This window comes from Pan paniscus, chromosome 1 (genome assembly GCF_029289425.2).
Source record: "Pan paniscus chromosome 1, NHGRI_mPanPan1-v2.0_pri, whole genome shotgun sequence".
NCBI lineage: Eukaryota > Metazoa > Chordata > Mammalia > Primates > Hominidae > Pan > Pan paniscus.
Genome location: NC_073249.2, coordinates 181,053,608 through 181,079,926, shown reverse-complemented (window position 1 = coordinate 181,079,926; position 26,319 = coordinate 181,053,608). Strand labels below are relative to the sequence as shown.

The following is a 26,319-nucleotide window of genomic DNA, read 5'->3' as shown; positions in this document are numbered from 1 at the left end:
GAAAAAACACATTTCTATAAAGATAAGATACATTTAACCATCAAGAAATAAAAAATCATCATCAAACAATGGTGTTTGTTTCCTACAATACCAAATATTGGTACTGACTATTTTAAGGAAAGTATTTTCTTCACTAATGAAGAATAAAAAAGGTTGTTGTTAAAATATATGCTTCATATATAAGCAGAATAGCAACTAAAAAATATATATGCTTCACAGTATCCCCCCATGCATAAGAATTTCCAGGCCAGACGTGGTAGTTCACGCATGTAATCCCAGTACTTTGGGGGGCCAAGTCAGGTGGATTGCTTGAGCCCAGGAGTTAGAGACCAGCCTGGCCAATGTGGTGAATGAAACCTTGCTGCTACAAAAAATACAAAAATTAGCCGGGTGTGGTGGCACATGCCTATAGTTCCAGCTGCTCAGGAGGTTCATGTAGGAGTACCACTTGAGCTCAGGAAGCAGAGTTTGCAGTGAGGCAGGATTGCACCACTGCACTCCAGCCTGGATGACAGGGTGAGATTCTGTCTCAAAAATAAAAAAAAAAAAAGAATTTCCAAATAAAGATTGCAAACTGAAACAAGATCACAATTACCTAACAAAATTTAAAAATTAAAATAGCCACAAATTCTATACTTACAACGTAACAAAAAAGATATAAAATTATGTCATTAACATTTAAGAATGATAGACAAAGCAAGAAAAATAAATTCTGGTGGCATGAGTACCATATCCTAAAAGGATTATGCATATGATGAGGTAGGTTGTCCTTGCTCAAGCATGCTTAGCTGAGGAGGTAAACGGCAGGAGAGTCAACCTGTGTTCATTTGCCAAGTTGTAAGACCTGTTCTCCCTGAAAGGGCACTATTTTCTAATTTGCACAAAGGCATTATAAATGCTAGCAAGAGATTGTCTCCTATCCTTCCATCTCTAATCTTTTCTCTGTATCCCAGACAAGAAGCAATATTGAAGAAAAATGGTCAACTAACAAAATCTTGAGAATTCTCACTAATAATAATTTGCAGACAGAATCAAGAATGAAAAGCAGAACTGAGAAAAGTTGAGGAACAAAATCATCAAAAGGAAAAGTCTCTACAAGACCATCAGTTAAGGTAGAAAGGATCACCTGGATTTGCTCTCTAACAGAACACTGTGCTAGCCAAAGTCCACTACATCTCTGGCTAGGTTAAGTAGACCCAGATATAAGATAAATAACAAGAACTCAATAGAGAGATATCAAAGTCAAGTTCCTAAGTAAGGATCTCAGCCCTAGTGGATCTCTAGTCTTCAACCACCCTCATGCCTCAGGCTAGAAAGAAGTGGCAAGGGCCAGCACAGTGCCTCATGCCTGTAATCCCAGCACTTTGGGAGGCTGAGGTGGGAGGACTGTTTGAGGCCAGGAGTTCAAGACCAGCCTGGGCAACACAGTGAAACCCTGTCTCTACAAAAAATTTTAAAATGAGCTGGGCGTGGTGGTATGAACTTTTAGTTCCAGCTACTCTGGAGGCTGAGGAGGGAGGATCACTTGAGCCCAGGAAGTCAAGGCTTCAGTGACTATGACTGCCCTACTGCATGACAGTGTGAGTGACAGAGTGAGACTCTGTCTCAAAACAAAACAGAACAAAGGTGGCAAGAACACAACACATAGCCTTCAAATTTTAGACTAGAGAAAACAAAGTAGTTGTACTAGGTAGAAAGAGTGCCAAGGAGAATTAGTTCTTGTATTAACAGAACAGAGTTTGAACAGAGTTGACATGAACAACAGTTCAGTATGAGCAAGATATCAAGAAAGAGCATATGCCTTATTAAAGTACATCCCAGGGCCAGGTGTGGTGGCTCACGCTTCTAATCCCAGCACTTTGGGAGGCCGAGGGGGGCGAATCATGAGGTCAGGAGTTAAGAGACCAGCCTGGCCAACATAATGAAACCCTATCTCTACTAAAAAATACAAAAATTAGCCAGGCATGGTGGCACATGCCTGTAATCTCAGCTACTCAGGAGGCTGAGGCAGCAGAATTGCTTGAACCCGGGAGGCAAAGGTTGCGGTGAGCCAATATCACGGCCACTGCACTCCAGCCTGGGTGACAGAGCAACACTCCGTCTCGGGGGAAAAAGAAAAAAAGTACATCCCAGGAAAAAGAAGATAAGAGATTGAAGAATTCAGTCAGAAGAAAACATCAGCTACAAATAGACAGACTCCTCGTAAGTGCTTCACATGATACAATTGTTTAAGAATGTCGCTCCTGGCTGGGCACGGTGTCTCATGCCTGTAATCCTAGCACTTTGGGAGGCTATGGCGGGTGGATCACCTGAGCTCAAGAGTTCAAGATCAGCCTGGCCAACATGGTGAAACCTCATCTCTACTAAAAATTACAAAAATTAGCTGGGCGTTGTGGTGGGCACATGTAATCCCACCCACTTGGGAGGGTGAGGCAGGGAGAACTGCTTGAACCCAGGAGGGGGAGGTTGCAGTGAGCCGAGATCACGCCACTGCACTCCAGCTTGGGCAAAAGAGCGAGACTCCGCCTCAAAAAAAAAAAAAAACACAAAAAACAACGTAGGTCCTGCAAAACAAGAGCTCAAATACAGATGAGATGCATTGCTAAGAAAACAAAGTAAGAAATGAAATGACAGTATTGTAGAGTTAATAAATTAGACACAATAGATATGACTGAAAATCAAATTACTGATGTGGAGGAAAGGCTTGAGAAAATAATTGTGAATAGAGAGAAAAAATACTGTAACATTAGAAGATGATAAATATGAATGACAAAGAAGTTCCAATAAAAGGAAAAAGACTACCAAATGAAACATTTAAAGTATTTTTATTTATTTATTTATTTATTTTGAGACAGAGTCTTGCTCTGTCGCCCAGGCTGGAGTACAGTGGTGCGATCTCAGCTCCCTGCAAGCTCCACCTCCTGGGTTCACACCATTCTCCTGCCTCAGCCTTCCGAGTAGCTAGGACTACAGGCGCCCACCCCCACGCCTGGCTAATTTTTGTATTTTTAGTAGAGACAGGGTTTTACCGTGTTAGCCAGAATGGTCTCAATCTCCTGACCTCGTGATCTGCCTGCCTCAGCCTCCCAAAGTGCTGGGATTACAGGTGTGAGCCACCGTGCCCGGCCTTGAAACATTTAAAGTATTTAGAAATTTCACATAAGAAAATTTCCCCAAAATGAAGGAAAAACTAAAATTTCAAAGAGAAAAGGTATATGGCAGTCTAATGAAAAAATGATCAACTTCAAAACAAATCAAGAATAATGAAAGAGAATTCCTTAGATATTCAATCAGAAAAATCAAGTCATGGCCAGGTGCAGCGACTCACGCCTGTAATCCCAGCACTTTGGGAGGCCGAGGTGGGCAGATCACAAGGTCAGGAGTTCGAGAACAGCCTGGCCAATATGGTGAAACCCCATCTCTACTAAAAATACAAAAATTAGCCGGGCATAGTGGTGCACGCCTGTAGTCCCCAGCTACTCAGAAGGCTGAGGCAGAAGAATTGCTTGAACCCAGCAGGCAGAAGTTGCAGTGAGCTGAGATCACACCACTGACTCCAGCCTGGGTGACAAAGTGAGACTTCATCTCAAAAAAACATAAATAAATAAATAAATAAATAAATAAGCAAGTCATTAAAAAAAAAAAAAACCCAAAATCCAAACTATGCCTTACAAAGTTTGAGGAGAGGAGACACAGGAGAATCATTATAATTAAAGAATATTGGCCGGGCATGGTGGCTCACGCCTGAGCACTTTGGGAGGCCGAGGCAGGCGGATCACCTGAGGTCAGGAGTTCAAAACCAGCCTGGCCAATATGGCGAAACCCCGTCTCTACTAAAAATACAAAAATTAGTCGGGTGTGGTGGTGGGCATCTGTAATCCCAGCTACTCGGGAGGCTGAGGCAGGAGAATCGATTGAACCTGGGAGGCGGAGGTTGTAGTGAGCCGAGATCACGCCATTGCATTCCAGCCTGGGAGACAGAGTAAGACCTCGTCTCAAAAAAAAAAAAACAGTATTATGCCCACCCAAATTGGTGTGAAATTTAAAAAGCAACACATAGAAATTCTCAAATATGAAGGAATTCAGGAAACACAGTAATCATGAGGCTTTCTTTAAAAAAGCACTTGATGATGAAATCCAGCCAACCAAAACAATGCATATTAAAAAAAATCATCAATGAAAAGACCATGGTCAAAAAGCTAGTAGAGAACATCAAATCCATTTAAATTCAAAACTAAAAGGACAGAGCTAGGGGAATCATGACTACAAATATATATATAAATAAGGGCTATACACCTTGACACAAAAAAAGGAGTGGAAAGAAAAATAAAAATGCTAATTACCTAATTTTTCTTAGCAAAAAGTTGATACTGTTTAAAATTGAAATACAATTTGAAACTATGATTCTTTTAATGATTTTCATCTTTTGTCCTTAATTCTACATGAACCTTTTAGAATAAATATTTCTTGGGACAAGGGAACATAAATCTGAAATTAGTTATTACTTCAGTTTCTTCTTTTGTTAACTTATAGCAAGATTTAGGTAAATTTTTTGTATTATAAATAATACGTATAAAATTATTTTTATTTTTATTCTTTTCTTCCTTATTTTTTTTTCTTTGAGACAAGAGTCTTGCTCTGTTGCTCAGGCTGGAGTGCACTGGCACAGTCATAGCACACTGCAGCCTCAAACTCCTGAGCTCAAGTGATCCTCCCCGTCGGCCTCCCACCAAGTAGCTGGGACTACTAGTAGGCACCACCATGCCAGGGTAATTTTAAATTATTTACTTATTTATTTATTTAGATACAGAATCTCACTCTATCGCCCAGGCTGGAGCGCAGTGGTGAGATCTCGGCTCACTGCAACCTCTGCCTCCTGGGTTCAAGCAATTCTCCTGCCTCAGCCTCCTGAGTGGCTGGGAATACAGACATGCACCACCACACCTGGCTATTTATTTTTCTTTGAGACAGAGTCCTGCTCTGTTGCCAGGTGGGAGTGCAGTGGCACAAACTCAGCTCATACCAACCTCCACCTCCCAGGTTCAAGCAATTCTCCTGCCTCAGCCTCCCAAGTAGCTGGGACTACAGGTGTGTGCCACCACACCCAGCTAATTTTTGTATTTTTAGTAGAGACAGGATTTCACCATGTTGGCCAGGCTGGTCTAGAACTCCTGACCTCAGGTGATCTGCCTGCCTTGGCCTCCCAAAGTGCTGGGATTACAGGCGTGAGCCACTGTGCCCAGCCTAATTTTATTTGCTTTTATTTTGAGATGGAGTCTTGCTTTGTAACCCAGGCTCCAGTGCAGTGGTGCGATCTCGGCTCACTGTAACCTCAACCTCCTGGGTTCAAGTGATTCTCCTGCCTCAGCCTCCAGAGTAGCAGGGACTACAGGCACATGCCACCACGCCCAGCTAATTTTTGTATTTTTAGTAGAGACAGAGTTTCACCATATTGGCCAGGCTGGTCTCGAACTCCTGACCTCAAGGGATCCACCTGCCTCTGCCTCCCAAAGTGCTGGGATTAAAGGCATGAGACACCACACCCAGCAACTAATTTTAAATGTTTTTTTTTTGTAGAAACAAGGTCTTGCTTTATTTTTTATCTTTTTATTTTATTTTTTATTGATTTAATTTTACTATTTTTTTTTTTTTTTTTTTGAGACAGGGTCTCATTCTCTAACCCAGGCTGGAGTGAAGTGGCATGATCACAGCTCACTGCAGCCTCGACCTCCTTGGCTCAATTGATCCTCCTAGCTGGGACTATATGCAAGCACCACCAGACCTGGCTATTTTTTTTTTTTTTTTTTTTTTGTGAGATAGAGTCTTGGTCTGTCGCCAGGCTGGAGTGCAGTGGTGCGATCTTGGCTCACTGCCACCTCTGCCTCCTTGGTTCAAGCAATTCTCCTGCCTCAGCCTCTCGAGTAGCTGGGACTACAGATGCGTGACACCACACCCAACTAACTTTTTGTAGTTTTAGTAGAGATGGGGTTTCACCCTGTTAGCCAGGATTGTCTTGATTTCCTGACCTCGTGATCCACCCGCCTCGGCCTCCCAAAGTGCTGGGATTACAGGCATGAGCCACCACACCAGGCCATGCCTGGCTAATTTTTAAAAAAAAATTTTTTGTAGGCCAGGCGCGGTGTCTCACGCCTGTAATCCCAGCACTTTGGGAGGCCAAGGAGGGTGGATCATGAGGTCAGGAGATCAAGACCATCCTGGCTAACACGGTGAAACCCTGTCTCTACTAAAAATACAAAAAATTATCCGGGCGTGGTGGCACAGGCCTGCAGTCCCAGCTACTGGGGAGGCTGAGGCAGGAGAATCACTTGAACCCAGGAGGCGGAGGTTGCAGTGAGCCGAAATCACACCACTGCGTTCTAGCTTCAGTGACAGAGCGAGACTCCATCTCAAAAAAAAAAAAAAATTTTTTTTTGTAGAGACAGGGTCTCACTATGTTCAGCCCAGGCTAGTCTCAAACTCCTGGTCTCAAGTGATCATCCCGCCTTGGCCTCCCAAAGTGTTGGAATTACAGTTGTGACCACCACGCCAAGCCTATTGTTGTTTTTATATTTCTGTATTACCTAAACTTTTTATAATAAGCATATTCCATTTAAAGATAAGTAAAATCATTCTCTAAAATATAAGAAACAGACATATAATCAAATATCTAATAATATTAAATTGCCTAAATTATTTCAGTTGTAAGTACAATAATATATATACTATGGAAAAAAATCTACACATTTCATGTAATATAACTTAACCATTTAAGATTTTGCTCCCTCTGAATTTTATAGTCTCATTTTTCTACACAAGTTGCTTATATTTTCTCCAATATGATCAAAGAGGAAAAATTTCAAAGTTGAAAAATATTATGGTTGCCTTAAAAAAAAATCAATTTACTTCTCCCTTGATCTTTGCAGTATTTTCCTTCACTGAAATACCACTAGATGATAACTACTGGGCATGCTTAAAAAACACTTCCGGACTTGAATTAGACACTCTCACTGTGTCTAATTTTAAATTATAAATTATAATTTTAAAAGGCTGTAGGAGGCGGGCGCGGTGGCTCATGACTGTAATCCCAGCACTTTGGGAGGCCAAGGCGGGTGGATCACGAGGTCAGGAGATCGAGACCATCCTGGCTAACATGGTGAAACCCCGTCTCTACTAAAAATACAAAAAAAAAAAAATTAGCCGGGCGTGGTGGCAGGCGCCCGTAGTCCCAGCTACGCGGAAGGCTGAGGCAGGAGAACGGCATGAACCCGTGAGGCGGAGGTTGCAGTGAGCCGAGATCGCGCCACTGCACTCCAGCCTGGGCGACAGAGCGAGACTCCATCTCAAAAAAAAAAAAAAAAGAAAAAGCTGTAGGAAAACATGTCCCATTTCTAGGGGACACTGCCTTGCTCCTAGCAGAAGAAATTTCTGTTAGTACTCTGTGTCTGCTACACTTGGAAAAACCAACTCAGTCATGAAAGCTTTTGTCCCACTCCTAAATTCTCACCTGATTCATGCCAATGTGTGTCTGGATAATTTCTCTCCCTTGTTTAAACATTTAAATAGTGTATTCCTATACACAATTAAATAAGGAATAAGATGTATTCCTTATTTGTGAATATACCTACTTGCTAAAATGTATTTGTAACCCCAAAATTAATATAGTAGTCCCCTTATCTGCGGTTTTACTTTCCATGATTTCAATTACCCATTAATATTTCCAAAATATTAAGTGGAAATTCCAGAAATAAACAATTCTTTTTTTTTTTTTTTTTTTTTTGAGACAGGGTCTGGCTCTGCCACCCAGGCTGGAGTACAGTGGTACGATCTTGGCTCACTGCAGCCTCAGCTTCCTGGGTTCAAGTGACCTTCCCACCTCAGCCCCATGAATAGCTGGGTCTACAAGCACATGCCACCATCCCCAGCCAATTTTTCTATTTTTTGTAGACACAGGTTTCACCATGTTGCCCAGGCTGGTCTTGAACTCCTAGGCTCAAGTGATCTGCCCACCTCATCCTCCCAAAGTGTGGGGATTACAGGCATGAGCCACCGTGCCTGGCCCAGAAATACACAGTTCTTAAGTTTTACATTAGTTTTGATTAACAGCCTAACACTGTAACACAATGCCTAGGTCATTCACCTCATTTCATCTTATCACATAGGTACTTTATCATCTCATATCATCACCAGAAGGGTAAGGACAGTATAATAAGATATTTTAAGATAAAGTACATCCACATAACTTTTATTACAAATATGAACATAATTGTTCTACTTTATTATTAGCTATTATTAATCTCTGTCTCTAATTTATAAATTAAACTTTATCATAGGTATGTATTTATAGGAAAAAACATAATGTACATTAGGTTCATTATCACCTACAGTTTCAGGCATCCGCTGGGGGTTTCTTAGAATGTATCCCCCATGGATAAAGGGGGACTACTGCACTTGTTCTTTTGCAGTCATTCACAGACATGCACAGAGTGGCAAAAAATTTAAATCACCCTACATGTACTTTCTGGGTGAGGTCAAAGTTTCACTCTGTCTTCTCATTTCAGCTCTTATGCTATAAACAAGTATCCTTTTCCACAGTCTATTTAGTGTCATTTTTTTTTTTGCATTTTTGTGCTTTTTGTTGGTAATTTTGCTGTTTAAAATGGCCCCTAACCATAATGTTCAGTTGTTACCTAGTGTCCCTAAGTGCAAGAAAGCTATGAAGTGCCTTACAGAGAAAATACCTATGTTAGATAGAGTTTCATTCAGGGATGAGTTATAGACTGGTGGCCATGAGTTCATTGTTAATGAATCAATAATATATATTAAATAAGGTGGTTTTAGACAAAAACCTATATAGGCCGGGCGTGGTGGCTCACACCTACAATCCCAGCACTTTGGGAGGCCGAGGCGGGTGGATCACGAGGTCAGGAGATCAAGACCATCCTGGCTAACACGGTGAAACCCTGTCTCTACTAAAAATACAAAAAATTAGCCGGGCATGGTGGCGGGCGCCTGTAGTCCCAGCTACTTGGGAGGCTGAGGCAGGAGAATGGTGTGAACCCAGGAGGCGGAGCTTGCAGTGAGCCGAGATTGTGCCACTGCACTCCAGCCTGGGTGACAGAGCAAGACTCCATCTCAAAAAAAAAAAAAAAACAGAACAAGAAAAAAATCTATATAAAACAAGGCTCTATTGACTATGTGACAAAAATGTTGTGACTATAGGCTTGCAGGAACCTAAACCTGTATTTCCCCTAGGAGCAATTGTTCAGTATTTGCTAATTCCGTGTTTGCAGCAGACTTATACAACATAACTACTGCAAATAACAATCAACTATATCTGTAGTAAAACAAGATATCACTCAGAAAAACCTACAAAATTATGTTAACATTGCTAAGAGTGGAGAAAAACTAATAACTCATTATTTTAAATTATGTATTTACAGAATTATACCGTTAATGCTTAGTAGTGTATTTAACTTGTAATAAAATCATTTGTAATTCAATAGCAACCTAATCTTTCAGTGCATGACAAGAGTAAAAACTTCAAATCTCAAAACCAGGTCTAAAGTAGGCTGGAGAGCAATGGCACAATCCTGGCTCACTGTAGCCTTGACCTCCTGGACTCAGGTGATCCTCCCACCTCAGCCTCCCAGGTAGCAGTGACTATAAGTGCATGCCACCGTGCTGGGCTAATTTTTTGCCTTTTTTTTTTTTTTTTTTTTTTTTTTGTAGAGACAGGGTTTCACCATGTTGCCCAGGCTGGTCTTGAATTCTTGTGCTAAAGCGATCTGCCTGCCTTGGCCTGCTAAAGTGCCAGAATTATAGGCGTGAACCATTGCACCTGGCCTAAAGTAATTCTTAGAAATAAATTTAAACATCATTTTTCTAATATAAACATAAAAACTATTTTATACTATGGTAAAACATATTTTCAGAATTAAGTTTAGAATCTAAAGATGATTCAAAGGCTACTCAGAGGCCATAATTGTATATCAATACCAAATTTATTTTATAATGAAAGGATTTATAGGATTCATTGAGTTTTAGTGTATGCATTTTCTCCAAGTGTTAGGTTTTGCTTAATTTTTCAGAGTAGCAAGAGGAAATCTTTTTTTTTTTTTTTTTTTAATTGATCATTCTTGGGTGTTTCTCGCAGAGGGGGATTTGGCAGGGTCGTAGGACAATAGTGGAGGGAAGGTCAGCAGATAAACAAGTGAACAAAGGTCTCTGGTTTTCCTAGGCAGAGGACCCTGAGGCCTTCCGCAGTGTTTGTGTCCCTGGGTACTTGAGATTAGGGAGTGGTGAAGCCTGCTGCCTTCAAGCATCTGTTTAACAAAGCACATCTTGCACCGCCCTTAATCCATTTAACCCTGAGTGGACACGGCCCATGTTTCAGAGAGCACAGGGTTGGGGGTAAGGTCATAGATCAACAGGATCCCAAGGCAGAAGAATTTTTCTTAGCACAGAACAAAATGAAAAGTCTCCCATGTCTACCTCTTTCTACACAGACACAGCAACCATCCGATTTCTCAATCTTTTCCCCACCTTTCCCCCTTTTCTATTCCACAAAACCGCCATTGTCATCATGGCCCGTTCTCAATGAGCTGTTGGGTACACCTCCCAGACAGGGTGGTGGCCGGGCAGAGGGGCTCCTCACTTCCCAGTAGGGGCAGCCGGGCAGAGGCGCCCCTCACCTCCCGGACGGGGCGGCTGGCCGGGCGGGGGGCTGAAACCCCCATGTCCCTCCTGGACGGGGCGGCTGGCCGGGCAGGGGGCTGACCCCCCCCCACCTCCCTCGCGGACGGGGCGGCTGGCCGGGCGGGGGGCTGACCCCCCCACCTCCCTCCCGGACGGGGCGGCTGGCCGGGCAGGGGGCTGAGCCCCCCACCTCTCTCCCGGACGGGGCGGCTGGCCAGGCGGGGGGCTGAGCCCCCCACCTCCCTCCCGGACGGGGCGGCTGGCCGGGCGGGGGGCTGACCCTCCCCTAGGAAATCTTAACTGAAATAATTGGTTCTGTCAACAGCAGTGGTATGTTAGTAGCTCTGTCAGTAATTTTTATCTATAACACTAATCTGCCTTAGTAATCAATCTCAAGAAAGATTTTGATAAAAATAGTGGGTAGAAATATTAAAATACTACTGCCCACCCACAAAACACAAAAGTTGTATCTTACATAATCATTCAATACATTTTAAAAAAAGAAAAAAAAAGAGTAATCATTCAATAAATGTCTGTTACTGAACCAAAAAATGAAAACACTCTCCCACATTTCAGAGAACACATCACTGGATAATTAATCAACTAATTCGATATATAGCAAAAAAGTTACCTTCTATATACTTTAAAAGTCTCTGAGGAGGTAATAAAGGGAATCGAATTGGGTCTAGCACTTCCACCACATGTTTTCTTCTTTTTCCCAAATCTTTCAGAATCCATTGCATTGCAGCTAAGAAGACCTGGTATTCATCCTCAATGCTAAGCTCTTCACTTCGCAAAATTTTGATCAGCTGATCTTTCGTAAGTGCCAGGAACTCTTCTCCACTATGAACCTCCAAGAAATGGACATGAATGTAGTTTTCTGAGAATTCCAAGAGATCATGGCAGGCAATTTGCTCAGAGAACTGAAAAATTCCAATGCAGTTCAGTGGATCAATTTGTCCTTTCAGAAATTCACAGCAAAGATGAACAACTTCAGTCAACTGTAGCATGTCTGCTGCAATAATCAACTCCTGGACATTATTTACACCTATGTTCACTATACCTAGAGAAGTAGGAAGACAAAATGGCCAATAAAATAAAAACAAACATTGGCTTACCATATTCAAAAAGTATTATACTTGATTTCACTGATAGTTTGATGCCTGCAGAGTAGACAGACACTAAAAAAGGCAATCAAGGATTTGAGTAAAGAGCACAAAATTTAAATGATAACGATACCCAACACATTTATGAAAAACTTACAATGAACCAGGTGCAGTATTAATTGCTTTATATGCTAATTTAACCCTTATTATAATCCCATGTGGTAGATATTATTATTTTTCTTATTTTCGTATTAAAGAAACAGAATCAAAGTTTAAGTCACTTGTCCACAAGTTGCATGGTAAAGCAAGTTGCAAGGTAGGGGTTGACATCAAAGTCCATGCTTTTGCCATAAAAAAGAAGGAAATCATATGCTTTACAGCAACACAGATGGAGCTGGAGGCCATGATTCTAAGCAAATTAACACAAGTACAGAAAACCAAATATCATATGTTCTCACTCATAAATGGGAGCTAAACATTGCATACACATGGACACCAAGAAGACAGGGATACACATTCGGGCCTACTTGAGAGTGGAGGGTAGGAGGAGGGTAAAGATTGAAAAACTACCTATCAGGTATTATACTGATTAACTGGGGGACAAAATTATCTACATACCAAGCCCCCAAGACACACAATTTACCCATGGAACAAACCCGCATATGTACCTCTTGAACCTAAAAGTTGGAAAGAAAAAAAACAAACAACAACAGCAACAACAGCAACAACAACAAATAAAGTCTATGCTTTTAACATAAGGTTATATGCATGTAACAGACATTTACTGAGGCACTGGGGAGAGGAAGACAAGGTCTCTATCTTCAATTATGATAAAACGCCATATAATGTTCATTTTATGTTTGTGCTTGTTTTGAGACAGTGTCTCATTCTGTTGTCCAGGCTGGAGTGCAGTGGCGCAATCTTGGCCCACTGCAACCTCTGCCTCCCACGCTCAGGTGAGCCTCCCACCTCAACCTCCCGAGTAGCTGGTACTACAGACACTCACCACCATGATCGGCTAATTTTCTGTGGTTTTTTTTTAGAGACAGGGTTTCGCCGCATTGCCCAGGCTGATCTCAAACTCCTGGGCTCAAGCAATCCACCCACCTCAGCCTCCCAAAGTGCCAGGATTATACACAATGCTAGTTTTTAATATTAGGAATAACCAATAATCTATAACATAAGAGAAACTATTAAATACTTAACTACGTATACCACTTTCTTTTCCAAGGGCTTCACTTTCTTTTATTTATTTATTTTTTTTTTCGAGACAGAGTCTCACTATGTCACCCAGGTTGGAGTATAGTGGTGCATCCTCGGCCCACTACAACCAACACCTCCTGGGTTCAAGTGATTTTCCTGCCTCAGCCTCCTAAGTAGCCAGGATTACAGATGCGCACCACCACAACCAGCTAATTTTTGTATTTTCAGTAGGGACGAGGTTTCACCATGTTGGTCAGGCTGGTCTCGAACTCCTGGCCTCAGGTGATCCACCCACCTCAGCCTCCCAAAGTGCTGGGATTACAGGCGTGAGCCACCACACCCATCTTTTTTTTTTTTTTTTTTTTTTTCTGAGACAGGGTCTTGCTCTGTTGCCCAGGCTAGGGTACAGTGGCATGGTCTCTGCTCACTGCAACCTCTGCCTCCCAGGTTCAAGCAATTCTCCTGGCTCAGCCTCCTGAGTAGCTGGGACTACAGGTGTGCGCCACTAAGCCCAGCAAGACTCCGCCTCAAAAAAAAAAAAATTAGCCAGGTGTGGTAGCATGTGCGCCTGTAGTCTCAGCTACTAGGGAGGCTGAGGTGGGAGGATTGCTAGAGCCTAGGAGTTTGAGACCAGTCTGGGCAACATAGCCAGACATAATCTCTACAAAAAAAATTTAAAAATTAGCCAGGCATGGTGGTGTGTGTTGTGGTCCTACAGGTACTCAGGAGGCTGAGGTGGGAGGATAGCTTGAGCCCAGGAGGTCAAGCTGCAATGATCTTGCCACTGCATTCAGTGTGGGTGACAAAGCAAGACTCTGTCTCACAAAATAAAAAATAAAAGAGGCTGGGCACAGTGGCTCTCCCCTGTAATCCCAGAACTTTAGGAAGCTGAGGTGAGTGGATCACTTGAGGTCAGGAGTTTGAGACCAGCCGGGCCAACATGGTGAAAACCCGTCTCTACTAAAAAAAAAAAATACAAAAATTAGCTGGGCATGTTAGTGCAAGCCTATAATCCCAGCTACTTGGGAGGCTGAAGCAGGAGAATCGCTTGAAACTGGGAGGCAGACGTTGCAGTGAGCCAAGATTGTGCCACTATACTCCAGCCTGGGTGACAAAGTGAAATCCCGTCACCAAAAAAAAAAAAAAAAGAGTAATATATATTCACTGTGGAAAAAGAACTTTAAGACAGAAAAACTAAAATGAAAAACATATTTTTCCATACACAGACATACATTGTATTAACACTGTAGTGTCTTTCTTCACATAGTTTTTCTCTCTCTCTTTTTGAGACAGTGTCTTGTTCTGTTGCCCAGGCTGGAGTGCAGTAGCATGATCATCACTCACTGAAGCCGCAGCATCCTGGGCTCAAGTGATCATCCCATCTCAGCCTTTCAAATCTTTTTTCTATGCATATTTATTGCATATCCTGTAAGACTATACATCGTTTTGGTGTGCCTTCTCTTTCTTTCCCCTTCCCCTACTCCCCTCTTCATCATTCCAGTTGTTTTATTTTATTCAGAGATGGGGTCTCACTCTGTCTCCCAGTCCAGGGTGCAGCAGCTTGATCATAGCTCTCTGCAGCCTCAAACTCCTGGATCCTCCCACATCAGCCTCCCTTTAGCTGGGACTAAAGACACAAGCCACACACCCAGCTAATTAAAAAAAAATTTTTTTTGGCTAGGCGTAGTGGCTCATGCCTGCAATCCCAGTACTTTGGGAGGCCGAGGCAGGTGGATCACGAAGTCAAGAGATCAAGACCATCCTGGCCAACATGGTGAAACCCCGTCTATACTAAAAATATAAAAATTAGCTGGGCATGGTGGCACACGCCTGTAGTCCCAGCTACTCGGGAGGCTGAGGCAGGAGAATCACTTGAACCTGGGAGGCGGAAGTTGCAGTGAGCCGAGACCACGCCACTACACTCCAGCCTGGTGACAGAGCGAGACTCTGTCTCAAAAAAAAAAAAAAAAAATTTTTTTTTAGCCTGGGCAATGTAGTGAGACCCTGTCTCTACAAAAAATTTGTTTTACGTTAGTCAGGCATGGTGGCACGTACCTGTAGTCACAGCTATGCAGGGTGGTGAGATGGTAGCACTACTTGAGCCCAGGAGATTAAGGCTGCATTGAAGTGTGAGTGCACCACCGCACTCCAGCCTAGACAACAGAGAGAGACCCTGTCTCGAATAAAATTTTTTTTGTTTTAGAAATGGGGTCTTGCTATGTTGTCCTGCATAGTCTTGAGCTCCTGACCTCAAGCAATCCTCTCACATTGGCCTCCTGAAGTGCTGGGATTACAGGCATGAACCACTGTGCCCCTGTGTACATTCTCTAATGTTATTAAAACTCTTCAAAAACATTTAAGAGATAGTTTTGAGTAAAATAACATATGCTGATTATAAACACTTTGTGGAAAAAAATTACCTACAGATAAATGCTATCAAACATTCTGGCTGCTTTCTCATGTGTAAATACATATAAGTTTTTTTGGGTTGTGTTTCAAACAAAATAGGGGTTTATTTATATCCTGATTTTTAAAATTCTATATATTGTAAACATTCTTCCATAATAGTATACATATATTTTAAGATTTGTTAGATCTCATTTGTGAGATCTATACCTGTATCATAATTTATTTAGCCATAAAACCTACTGAGACAAGATTTTATTCAATTATATACTACTATAAAGTCACAGGCCAGGCGCAGTGGCTCACGCCTGTAATCCCAGCACTTTGGGAGGCCAAGGCGGGTGGATCATGAGGTCAGGAGATCGAGACAATCCTGGCTAACACGGTGAAATCCTGTCTCTACTAAAAATTAAAAAAAAAAAAAAAATTAGCCAGGTGTGGTGGCATGCGCCTGTGTCCCAGCTACTCAGGAGGCTGAGGCAGGAGAATCGCTTGAACCTGGGAGGCAGAGGTTGCCATGAGCCAAGATCGCCCCACTGCACTCCAGCTTGGGCGACAGAGAGAGACTCCATCTCAAAAAAAAAAAAAATAATAAAATAATAATAATAATGTTACAATAAAATCCTGGTTTGTAAATATGTGCCTGCATCACTAATTAATTCCTTCAGATTCCTAGAAAAGGAGCACCGGGTCATAAGATATGAATTTTCAGTCACATAATAACATGTTGCTAAATTACCTTCTAGATAAGTTAGATCAATTTATATTTCCACATTAGCGCATGAGTGATTGAATCATTCTTCAGTCAAAGCAACAGACTCATGTAACATACCTGTGTAAATGAAATCTAGAAGTATCTGAAAGATTCCTGCTTCAATTCCTAGAATCGGTACAACATCTTTTGAGGACTCTTTCATTCCTCCAGTGAACAAAGCTGCAAAGTAAGGACTGCTGGCAGCCAAAACCAGCCGATGAGCTTTAAAACTTTCCTGTCCAACTTGCAGCTGCACATCACAGAAATGCTGTCCATTTCTCATCTTATTGATTTGGGCCAAGATGAGTTGGGCATGTTTATCTGATGAAAAAGGACTATCAGCAGCCTTGGGACAGTCCTCATTAGCCATGATGATGGTAGATTAATTAAAAGGACTGTTGCCCATAATCTGTTACTACCCTGAAAAACAAAATACAAAGAGATCAAGCAACAAAAATTTTTTAACATGCTTTCTATTCACACATAAGAAGCATTCTCTATACTTAAAATCTACTTAAGGACATAAAACAAACATAAAACAAATAAGGACTAAAGTGTGGTACTATTACTATTTCTAATATGGTTTCAGAGAATGAAATAAGTAGGGAAGCTAAAATAATTGGAGAATGCTTCACACAAGAAATGGGACCTGCACTAGAACTGAAAGATAAACAGTTAATATTAAGGTATGAGGAGAGGACACTTCTTGATGGAGTAAAAAAAATAATAATAAAGCACAAAGACAGAAAGTTAACAAAGCACACATCACAGAGCACACATCACAGACAACAGCAACTTTGGAAAAGCAGTTGTGATCAGTCTAACTGCTTAAAATCATTCAATGTGTACACTTCCCGTAGCACACAAAGCCCTTCGGGATTCTTGTTATAATTTAAGACTCTGTTCAAATATAACTTCCTCCAGGAACCTTTCCCCATTGCTCCTCTGGAATTGTGGAAATATGGTCCCAAACTCATCTGAGTTTGTTGCTCACCCTAAGCTTATTGGTTTTACATTCTATAGCACAGGTCTACCTTATCAAATACCCTACCACCCTACTCCTAGTGCGCGCATGCACGCGCGCGCGCGCACGCACGCACACACACACACACACTCAGAGCTCCTTGAAAGACAGCCCTTTAAGGGCAGGTACTATCTTTCATAGCTTTAGCACCAGTATATAACATATGTTAGGTTTCCAATGTTTGTGAAATGAATGAGAACAAGGAGAAATAACAATAGCTTAGGTTGGGTTTTTTTTTTTTAACTTTTAGCTTCTCCACATATTATGTCAATGGTAACTCTCACAATAATTAAGAGGTGAGAAGAAAAGATAATCTTATCTAAAATGAGAGAAAAGGAAACTGAAGCTCAAAGTTTCCCCAAGGATACAATGTTAGTATGACAGTCTCAGTATCTGAATCCAGGCCTTCTTACTCTAAATCCAGGACTGTTCCACCATATCACACTGCATAGGAATTATTAGGCCACCGGACACGTTCTAAATTACTTTTTAAATAAAGAAACTGCTGGGCACAGTGGCTCACGCCTGTAATCCCAGCACATTGGGATGCTGAGGCGTGAGGATCACTTGAATCCAGGAGTTCGAGACCAACCTGACCAACATGACAAAACCCCGTCTCTTCTAAAAATATAAAAATTAGCCAGGCGTGGTGGATCAGGGCTATAATCCCAGCTACTTGGGAGGCTGAGGCACAAGAATCGCCTGAGCCCAGGAGATGGAGGTTGCAGTGAGCTGAGATCACACCACTGCCCTCCATTCTCCAGCCTGGGTGACAGAGCAAGACTCTGTCTCAAAAAACAAAACAAAACAAAAAAAAAACCCATGAGATCCTGTAATATAAGACATATGGAATAGCACAGGGAAATTTAAGATGACTAAGATTTTGTAATTTAGGTATCAATGACAATGGGTAATAAGACTTATAGTGTGGGCTGATGTTAGAAAAAAATGGTTACGTTTATAGCATTTAAACTTATCAAAGTCAAAATAACAAGGCTGATTATCATCACTTTCTAGGAATTAACTTATTGAGAAATTTGATTGAGAGATTCGAAGGTAGCTGCTAAAACTTCATATCACCATCTACAGAATATCAACATATTACATATAACTAGCATGTAATAGCAAGCAGTGTTTGAGGTGATGAATATGCTAATTACCCTGATTTGATAATTATACATTATATACATGTATCAAAATATCACACTGTACCTCATAAATGTAAATATAAAACAATTCTTATGTGCCAATTTAAAAAATATCTATTTTGGGGGACAGGGTCTCACTCTGTCACCCAAATTGAAGTGAAAAATAAATTTTTTAAAGAGGGTGAAAGGGGCTGGGCACAGTGGCTCATACCTGTAAGCCCAGATTTTTAGGAGGCTGAGGCAGGCAGATCGCTTGAGTCCAGGAGTTTGAGACCAGTCTGGGCAACATGGCTAAACCCTGTCTCTACTAAAAATACAAAAAAATTAACCAGGCATGATAGCACAGGCCTGTAGTCCCAGCTACTCAGGGGAGGCTGAGGTGGGAAGACCACCTGAGCCAGGGAAGTCCAGGCTGCAGTGAGCTGAGATGGTGCCACTGCACTCCAGCCTGGACAACAGAGCAAGACCCTGTCTCAACAACAACAACAACAACAACAACAACAACAACAACAAAAAGCAGGTGCAGTGACTCATGCCTTTAATCCCAGCACTTTGGAAGGCTGAGGCGGGTGGATCACCAGAGGTCAGGCGTTCAGGACCAGCCTGGCCAACATGGTGACCCCATCTCTACTAAAAAATACAAAAAATTACCCAGTCATGGTGGTGGGCGCCTGTAATCCCAGTGACGTGGGCGGCTGAGGCAGGAGAATCGCTTGAACCTGGGAGGCAGAGGTTGCAGTGAGTGGAGATGGAGCCACTGCATTCCAGCCTGGGCAACAGAGAGACTCCGTCTCAAAAAAAAAAAAAAGGAAAAAAAGGGGGTGGGGGCGGAGAAACCATGTATTTGGCCCTACACAGAAATGTGACCTGGAACTATTATCAACATGACATGACTGTCAGGCCTTTTCTGTTTTACATTTCTGTCAGCACATTTTGAACACTAGTGGTTTAATTACAAGGTACCTCCTCTGTCCCCTACTTCAAAGCATCAAGCACAGCCACTGAGCTAAAATGCTGCCTCCTGCTACAAGAAAGAGTTGACTGAATATCCATTCGGGTGGCAGACAACAGAAATACTAGTCTGTTGCCATGCTTCTCAGTAACTGCTGATACCATCCCACTGTCAGTGGAGTAGGAACGTCATCCCAAAAGGTGGCATGTGGAGTGACCATATTTCCAAAGGAAAAGAGCACAATTCTGTGACGTTGCATGCCTCACGTGCCCCAAACTTGAAAAGCAGATTGTTGACTGGGCAAGGTGGCTCACACCTGTAACCCCAGCACTTTGGGATGTCCTGGCGGGAGGATCGCTTGAGTCCTAGAGTTGAAGACCAGCCTGGGCAACACAGCGAGCCCCCCCACACCCGCAAAAAAAATTTTTTTAACGTTAGCTGGCTGTGATGGGGCAAGCCTGTACTTCCGGCTACTTGGGAGGCTGAGGTGAGAGGATCGCTAGAGCCTGAGAAGTCGAGGCTGCAGTGAGTTGTGATCGCACCACTGCATTCCAGCCTAGGAGAAGGGGCGAGACTGTCTCAAAAAAAAAAAAAGCAGATTATTAAGAAACGGTAGAAATGCCCAGAGGAACTAAAGCGGACCTATGTTTGCTGGCTTTGAATTCACTGCTGGGAACATGTGGAAACTGCTTCAGCAAAGGGGTGTCAGAAAGAATCCCCGGAACAAGTGTCAAAACACCCGTGGTTCTTTGTGCTTGAGTTGGGGGCCCGACCTAGAGAGCTAGCCCTAAACTGCTGCTACACTAAAAGCTAATAATCGTTCCTGCGCTACCTAAAGGTCAGGGAAGGGATCTCAGACAAACGAGGCGACAACAGAGGGACTGGGGACACAGCCTCAGGATTCCCCAGTTGGGGCGGGGGAGGCAGGAGCGGTCCGGACGAGAAGGTCTGGGGAGAGCGACACTTAGACTGTCGGAGGAAGGCCTGCGGCGGCAGGAGGAAAGACAAGGAAATACACAGTTCTAGAGGCTTCTCTCACTCCAGTCCTCAGGGGTCCGGAAAGCCGGAGGGAGTAGAAGAGGAAGTTCCCAACCCCGTCACAGACGCGCCCGAACGCAGGCCCTCCTTACCCGCCGCTTCCCCTTCCCTCCGGCGCCCGCTCAGGCCCTGCGCGCGCAGTCGCGACCAGCCCCGGCCGGAGAGGGCGGGGGAAACCTGGCGGGGGTGACGAGGCGGGAGTGACTGAGCCGTACAGTTCCCCGAGAACTGGAGGCGAAGCCGGGCAGTGGGAAGGGACTTCTGACGCTTCGCGGGCCCTGGGTTTTCACTGCGCGTGCGCGAGGTTCTTCCGCTCGCGGGAGACTGGGCCGCTGGCGCCTCTCAGTGCCCACTGATGGGGCCCAGGGCTTGGGCTTGCTTCCCCAAGGATCAACAGCCTAGCTGCAAGCCTCTGCTTCTGCCTGCTGGGGCCGGCTGGCTCGCCCTTTCCATTCCGCTTGCACTCTGATTCTTGTGGTGTCCCAAGAAGGCCGCGGATCTCAGTTAAGCAGAGACGAGCCGAACACCTGGCACGGTGCTTCTCTACCGTTCTCTCGAATCGGTTTCTGAGTCTGCATGACTGAGCCTGGCACTGAAGGGATACTTATTTTGGGGAAGGAAGAACTCAAAAGTCCAGTTTTTTTCACTGTTGACCCTCATGTGTCACATTAGTGGCTTTCAAACTGTTTTGATCCCAGCCTACGGTGAACAAAAATATTTTACATCAAACTCAATACCACATACTTGTGAGTATATATATAGAAGTATATATCTAACACAAAATCTCATTTCTTTATTTTTATTTTTATTTTTTTATTTTTTGAGACGGAATTTCGCTCTTGTTGCCCAGGCTAGAATGAATGCAATGGCCGGATCTCGGCTCACCGCAACCTCCGCCTCCTGGGTTCAAGCGATTCTCCTGCCTCAGCCTCTCAAGTAGCTGGGATTGCAGGCATGCGCCACCATGCCCGGCTAATTTTGTATTTTTAGTACAGGCTGAGTTTCTCCATATTGGTCAGGCTGGTCTCAAACTCCCCACCTCAGGTGATCCGCCCGACTCGGCCTCCCAAAGTCTATTTCTTTCTCTTTTTATGAGACAGGGCCTGGCTTTGTCGCCCAGGCTGGAGTGCAGTGGTGCCATCTCGGCTCACTGCAGCCTCGACTTCCTGGGCTCTGGTAGTCCTCCCACCTCGGCCTCCTGAGTAGCTGGGACTACAGGCCTGTGCCACCACCGCCAGGCTAATTTTTTGTATTTTTAGTAGAGACAAGATTTCGCCATGTTGACCAGGCTGGTCTCCAACTCCTGGGCTCAAGTGATCCGCCCGCCTTGGCCTCCCAAAGTGCTGGGAGGTGTGAGCCACCGTGCCTGGCCTGAAACAAAATCTTCACAAAACTATGTTTACACTTACGACCCGCAGTGCACTAAATTTTTATTTCTTCTTTTCTACTTCATTACCAAAAACTGCTAACAGGGACCTATTGTCAGCAAACATTGTCAAAGACTTGGAAATGAGGAAAAGAGAATTCTGTGTGCCCTTTCAGTGTAAGGCTGGACGGATTTGCATCCATAGGGAGCTCTGACTTTCTATTGACTAAACTATTTCACCAGAAAACTGGTAGTACTTAAAATAATTCTTGCCCATCTGTAGAAAAGATACACCAAAACATTGTTTTATTGACCTGTAGCATATTAAGCCATTTTTACCCTTCTCAGCAAATTCATTTAAACATTCCTGATTCTTAGCAAATTCATGCTACATTCCTAAACATCTTACTGGCTCCCTTATAAGTTAATGAGATAAATAAAATATTTGATACTTTTTTTTTATATTTGTAAGACAGTCATGATTTTACTTTTCAGAAAATTATACTTCAGCACTACTAAAATCAATTTCATGACTTACTCTGGATTACACTTGTGAAAGTTAAGCATACAAATTGGGCCATTCTTCTCATACCCAACGAAAATGGTGGGAGGGGAAACACTGAGGGCACATTTCATTGCTCAAAGAATGTAATTCTCTGCAACCCTGTCTGCTGAAACTGCCTGTTGTAACCTGAAACCAGCTTTACCCAATAGCTATTGAAACAAACTGCCATGACTCAAAGACTAGTTTGGTTTTTTGGTGGTTTTTGTTGTTGTTGTTGGTTGTTGTTTTGTTTTTGACAGGGTCTCTCTCTCTGTCACCCAGGCTGAAGTGCAGTGGTGTGATTGGGGCGGGGCTCACTGCAGCCTTGACCTCCTGGGCTCAATCAATCCTCCCACTTTAGCTTTCCAAATAGTTGGAACTACAGCTGCATACCAGCAAGCCCAGTTAATTTTTGTCTTTTTTGTAGAGACAGGGTTTCATCATGTTGCCAGGCTGGCCTTGAACTCCCAGGCTTAAGTGATCCACTCACCTAAACCTCCCAAAGTCCTGGGATTACAGGCTATGAGCCACTGAGCCCAGCCTCAAAGGACTAGTTTTACCCACGGCAGTCACTCACCAATCAGAGCTTGCCAGCAACCTAAAACTTTCCTAGTGCCAATGAACTTTCTTTCAAAGCCATATGTAACATTTCTCCTTTTTGTAAAACCTCAAAGTGAACCCAAGAACACCCAGTCTGTGTATATGCTTTGAATTGCAATTCTTGCCTCCCGAATAAAATGTTAACTTTAGAATTGCTTGGACCTGGGAGGCAGAGATTGCAGTGAACTGAGATCATGCCACTGCACTCCAGCCTGGGCAAAACAGCAAGACTTTGTCTCGAGAAAAAAAAAAAATGCTTATAGGCTGCTATAGACTAAATTGTGTCCTCCCCATAATTTACATGTTGAAGCCCTAGACTCCAATGTAATGGTATTTGGAGATACCACAGTGAGGCAGTGGGATGCGTCTCCCCATAAAAGATAATCGCTAGCCCCTGCCGAAGGAGAACAGGATCCCAGACGAGCCCCCAAATTTATTGGAAACAAGTGCTTGGCGTAGCCAAAAGAAACCCACACTTAGACAGAAAATTTCTCAGTAAGGCACCTTTACTTCTGCAGGACGGTGCTGCTTGCGCCTGTTAAAATCACAAGAGCACACCAAACAAAGGAGGGAAGGAGTTTTTAATCCTAATGCAGTTCCTGTTTTTGTGTCCTTCCCCTATTGACTGGGGTTGGACTGCACAATCTAAGCTGATCCTGACTGGCTAAGACTTAAACTTTTCCAAATATGGTAAACGCACAATTTGCAAAAAGAAGAAGAAGGGGGGCAGGTAGGATTGATTTACAACTTTTACAACTTATGAGCAGAAAGTTGAGTCTTTGAAGAGGCACTTAGTTGTCCCAACAATTTCCCCTCTTCTGTTCTATAGCTCTTCCTCTTCAGATTTCTTCAACAGGATTTGGCTTTGTTGTTCTTCTTGATTATCTAGGAGCAAGAACTTATCTGAGTACAGAGGGGGAGACGTAGGGGAGGATTTTGTGAGAGCTGCTTCTATGAGCCTTTGGGTTAACCCACGAATATAAGGTATGATACAGCAGCCCACAAGGATGAGTACACCTGTAACAATTGCAAGGGAGGTAATGATTGAGGTCATGAGTCCTTTCCATTTTCCAAACCACCTTTCCATCAGGCCCATAAAGGGATCTTCTATTCCAGAGTTTTCGGCTAATTCATTTGCTGGGGTGGTAAGGCCTTGTAAGGTTTTTGAGATTGTCCCATCGGGTGGTGTATTATTAGAGATAAAAGTACAACACTGGACCCCAATCATGACACAGACTCCGCCTTTTTTGGCTAACATCATGTCAAGCGCTATTCTATTTTCCCAGGCCATCTGGCTGGTAGGGCCTAATTGTTCAGCTATTCCTTTTATGGCATCTCTGGTATAATTGATGAATCGCTGCTGATTGTAGTATATATAATTTATCCAGTCTACATTTTTATTTATAGTGTACCACCAGAATAAGATAGACTCGATCCCAGCAGCTATTTGGTTTCAAGTGTTGAATTCATTTGGTACCCCTGGCAGGACCCCAATGCTGTCTATGTAAACGTGGGGGTCAAAGGACCTGTTAATTGGGACTTCTCTTTTTCTTCAGGTTACCTGCTTCCTGTCTGGTTGATGAAATGCCAAGGTGAAAGGGATGGCCAATTGGATCAGAGCGCAAGTGCCACTCCAGTCGTTTGGCAGTGTACCCAATATTGGTCCCCCACAATACCACCACACATCCACTCAGGGATGGATAGGGCCGACTGATTGAAAAAAGTTTGAAAAAGTTTAGTGTCACTACATCCTATTATGTTTCCAAGGAATGTCAAATTTTCCCCTTGCCATGAGAGACATGAGGTAAAATTGGCATCAAGAGCTGGAAGTTGAATGGCCCTTGGGGGCTGTCCCATAGGGCTCCTGACCTTTGGGAAAAGTAGTGAAAGAGTGGCACATGACTTGTTTCCTCAAGCTGTGGGGTGCTAGAAGAGAGCTACCATACAGTCCATGCTGGGTTGGTTGGCCCATCCGAGTGGGAGGGGAACAATTTGGATTTCTGGCCTGCCCGTTGCACAAGCATAACAATTGCTTTTATTTAGTGTGTCAACAGAATATTTAATCCATTTCAGCCAGGCATTTACATCTTGATACCCGGTTTCTATGGCTATGGTTTGGTTTAAGTCCTTGACTTCTACTGTAGCTACTTTGGTTTTGTCATTGGGCATGAAGACAGAAATGGTTTGATTTTGTGGGTTTGGGGAGGGGGTAATGGTGGAAGATGGAGGAGGAGGAACAAAGCGCGTTTCGAAGAAGCCTATAGGGTCCTTTCCAGTGACATCTGCTCCTAGGCCATAAAAGCACTCTAAAGTGGGTGTAGGGTTGGTGGAGGTAGGGGTATTAATAAAGATAAGTACTGGGTTGCAATGGTAAGATTGGCAACTAGAGAGGGTGGTTCCTTTGATGAAGTGGAGGTAGGATTTAGTGCGGTGCAACCCTCTGAGGAGGTCCAGCCCTGATACTTAGTAGTCCATATAACATCTCCCCAAGTATAGCAAAACCATTAATGCTAAGTTCGTGCCCATTCGGTGCAAGAGTTAGTTTTGTAGGCAGTGTAATTTATCCTAGAGGGACAAAGGTACTTTTCTGAAGAGGCTAGCTATCTTTGACTTTGGAGATCCCCACAGGGCATGACAAGACAGGCATTGAATATAATTGTTTGGGGGGAGGGTGATTGGGTTACACTGATGATAAGATGTCCTTGGGTAGCTAAAGGCAGAAGAAAATGACAGATTAAACCCTTTTGAATGTTAGTTTGGAGACGTAGGTCCTGGAGTGAAAATCCATGACTCTCCAAGGGGTGGGGCCTTTTTTACTCAAGTGTTGTGGGTCCATCCTTTTTCAGCTGTTGGGATTGCTGTTTCAGTGGTTAGGAGTGCTAGATAAGGTCCCTCCCAGGTTGGTTTGAGCTTTCCCTCTTTCCAACTTTTGATAAGGACGTGATCTCCGGGCTGGTGTTGGTGAACTGGGAATTCGAGGGGTGGAGTTTGCGCTAGGAGGCCCTGAGTCCTGAGGGAGGAAAGGGTGGAAGACAGACCAAGTATATAGTTTTTGAGAAGCTGACCTTTTGTTTCAAATGTGGGAAGGTCAGTAGTGGAATTTAGATAAGGCAGCCCGCAGAGCATTTCATAAGGGGACAGGCCAAGATCTTTTCAAGGGACAGTTTGGATTCTTAGTAAGGCCATGGGAAGGCATTTTGTCCATGGTAACTGGGTTTCCTAGATTAATTTGGTTAGGTGATTTTTTTTTTTTTTGAGACAGAGTCTCACTCTGTTGGCCAGGCTGGAGTGCAGTGGCACGATCTCGGCTCACTGTAACCTCTGTCTCCCAGTCTCAAGCAATTCTTCTTGCCTCAGCCTCCTGAGAAGCTGGGATTACACCGCACCTGGCCTGGTTAGGTGATTTTTTAGAGTTTGATTCATTCTTTCTACCCTCCCTGGTGAGGGGAAGTGCCAGGGAGTATGATATTCCCATTTTATTCC

General features: G+C 43.3%; 1 protein-coding gene across 13 annotated transcripts in view; it reads right to left on the bottom strand.

The window, feature by feature from the left end:
* The window catches only part of IPP (intracisternal A particle-promoted polypeptide), a 61,272-nt gene extending 37,960 nt beyond the window's left edge, over nt 1-23,312 (bottom strand). For 2 of the 13 annotated variants that reach the window (XR_008620110.2, XM_055093590.2), the window contains exons 1-3: nt 20,419-20,612; nt 16,243-16,584; nt 11,327-11,758 (exon numbers count right to left, since the gene is read on the bottom strand). Coding sequence is in view for 12 of the 13 variants with exons in the window: in XM_055093590.2 (XP_054949565.1) it covers nt 11,327-11,758; nt 16,243-16,534 (724 nt within the window). In the remaining variant the exon portion in view is untranslated. Of the gene's footprint in view, nt 1-11,326; nt 11,759-16,242; nt 16,585-18,987; nt 19,106-19,424 lie in introns of all 13 variants that reach the window. The other 11 variants (XM_055093580.2, XM_055093576.1, XM_063607895.1 and 8 more) reach the window with 10 other exon arrangements.
* Nucleotides 23,313-26,319: the final 3,007 nt, after the last annotated feature.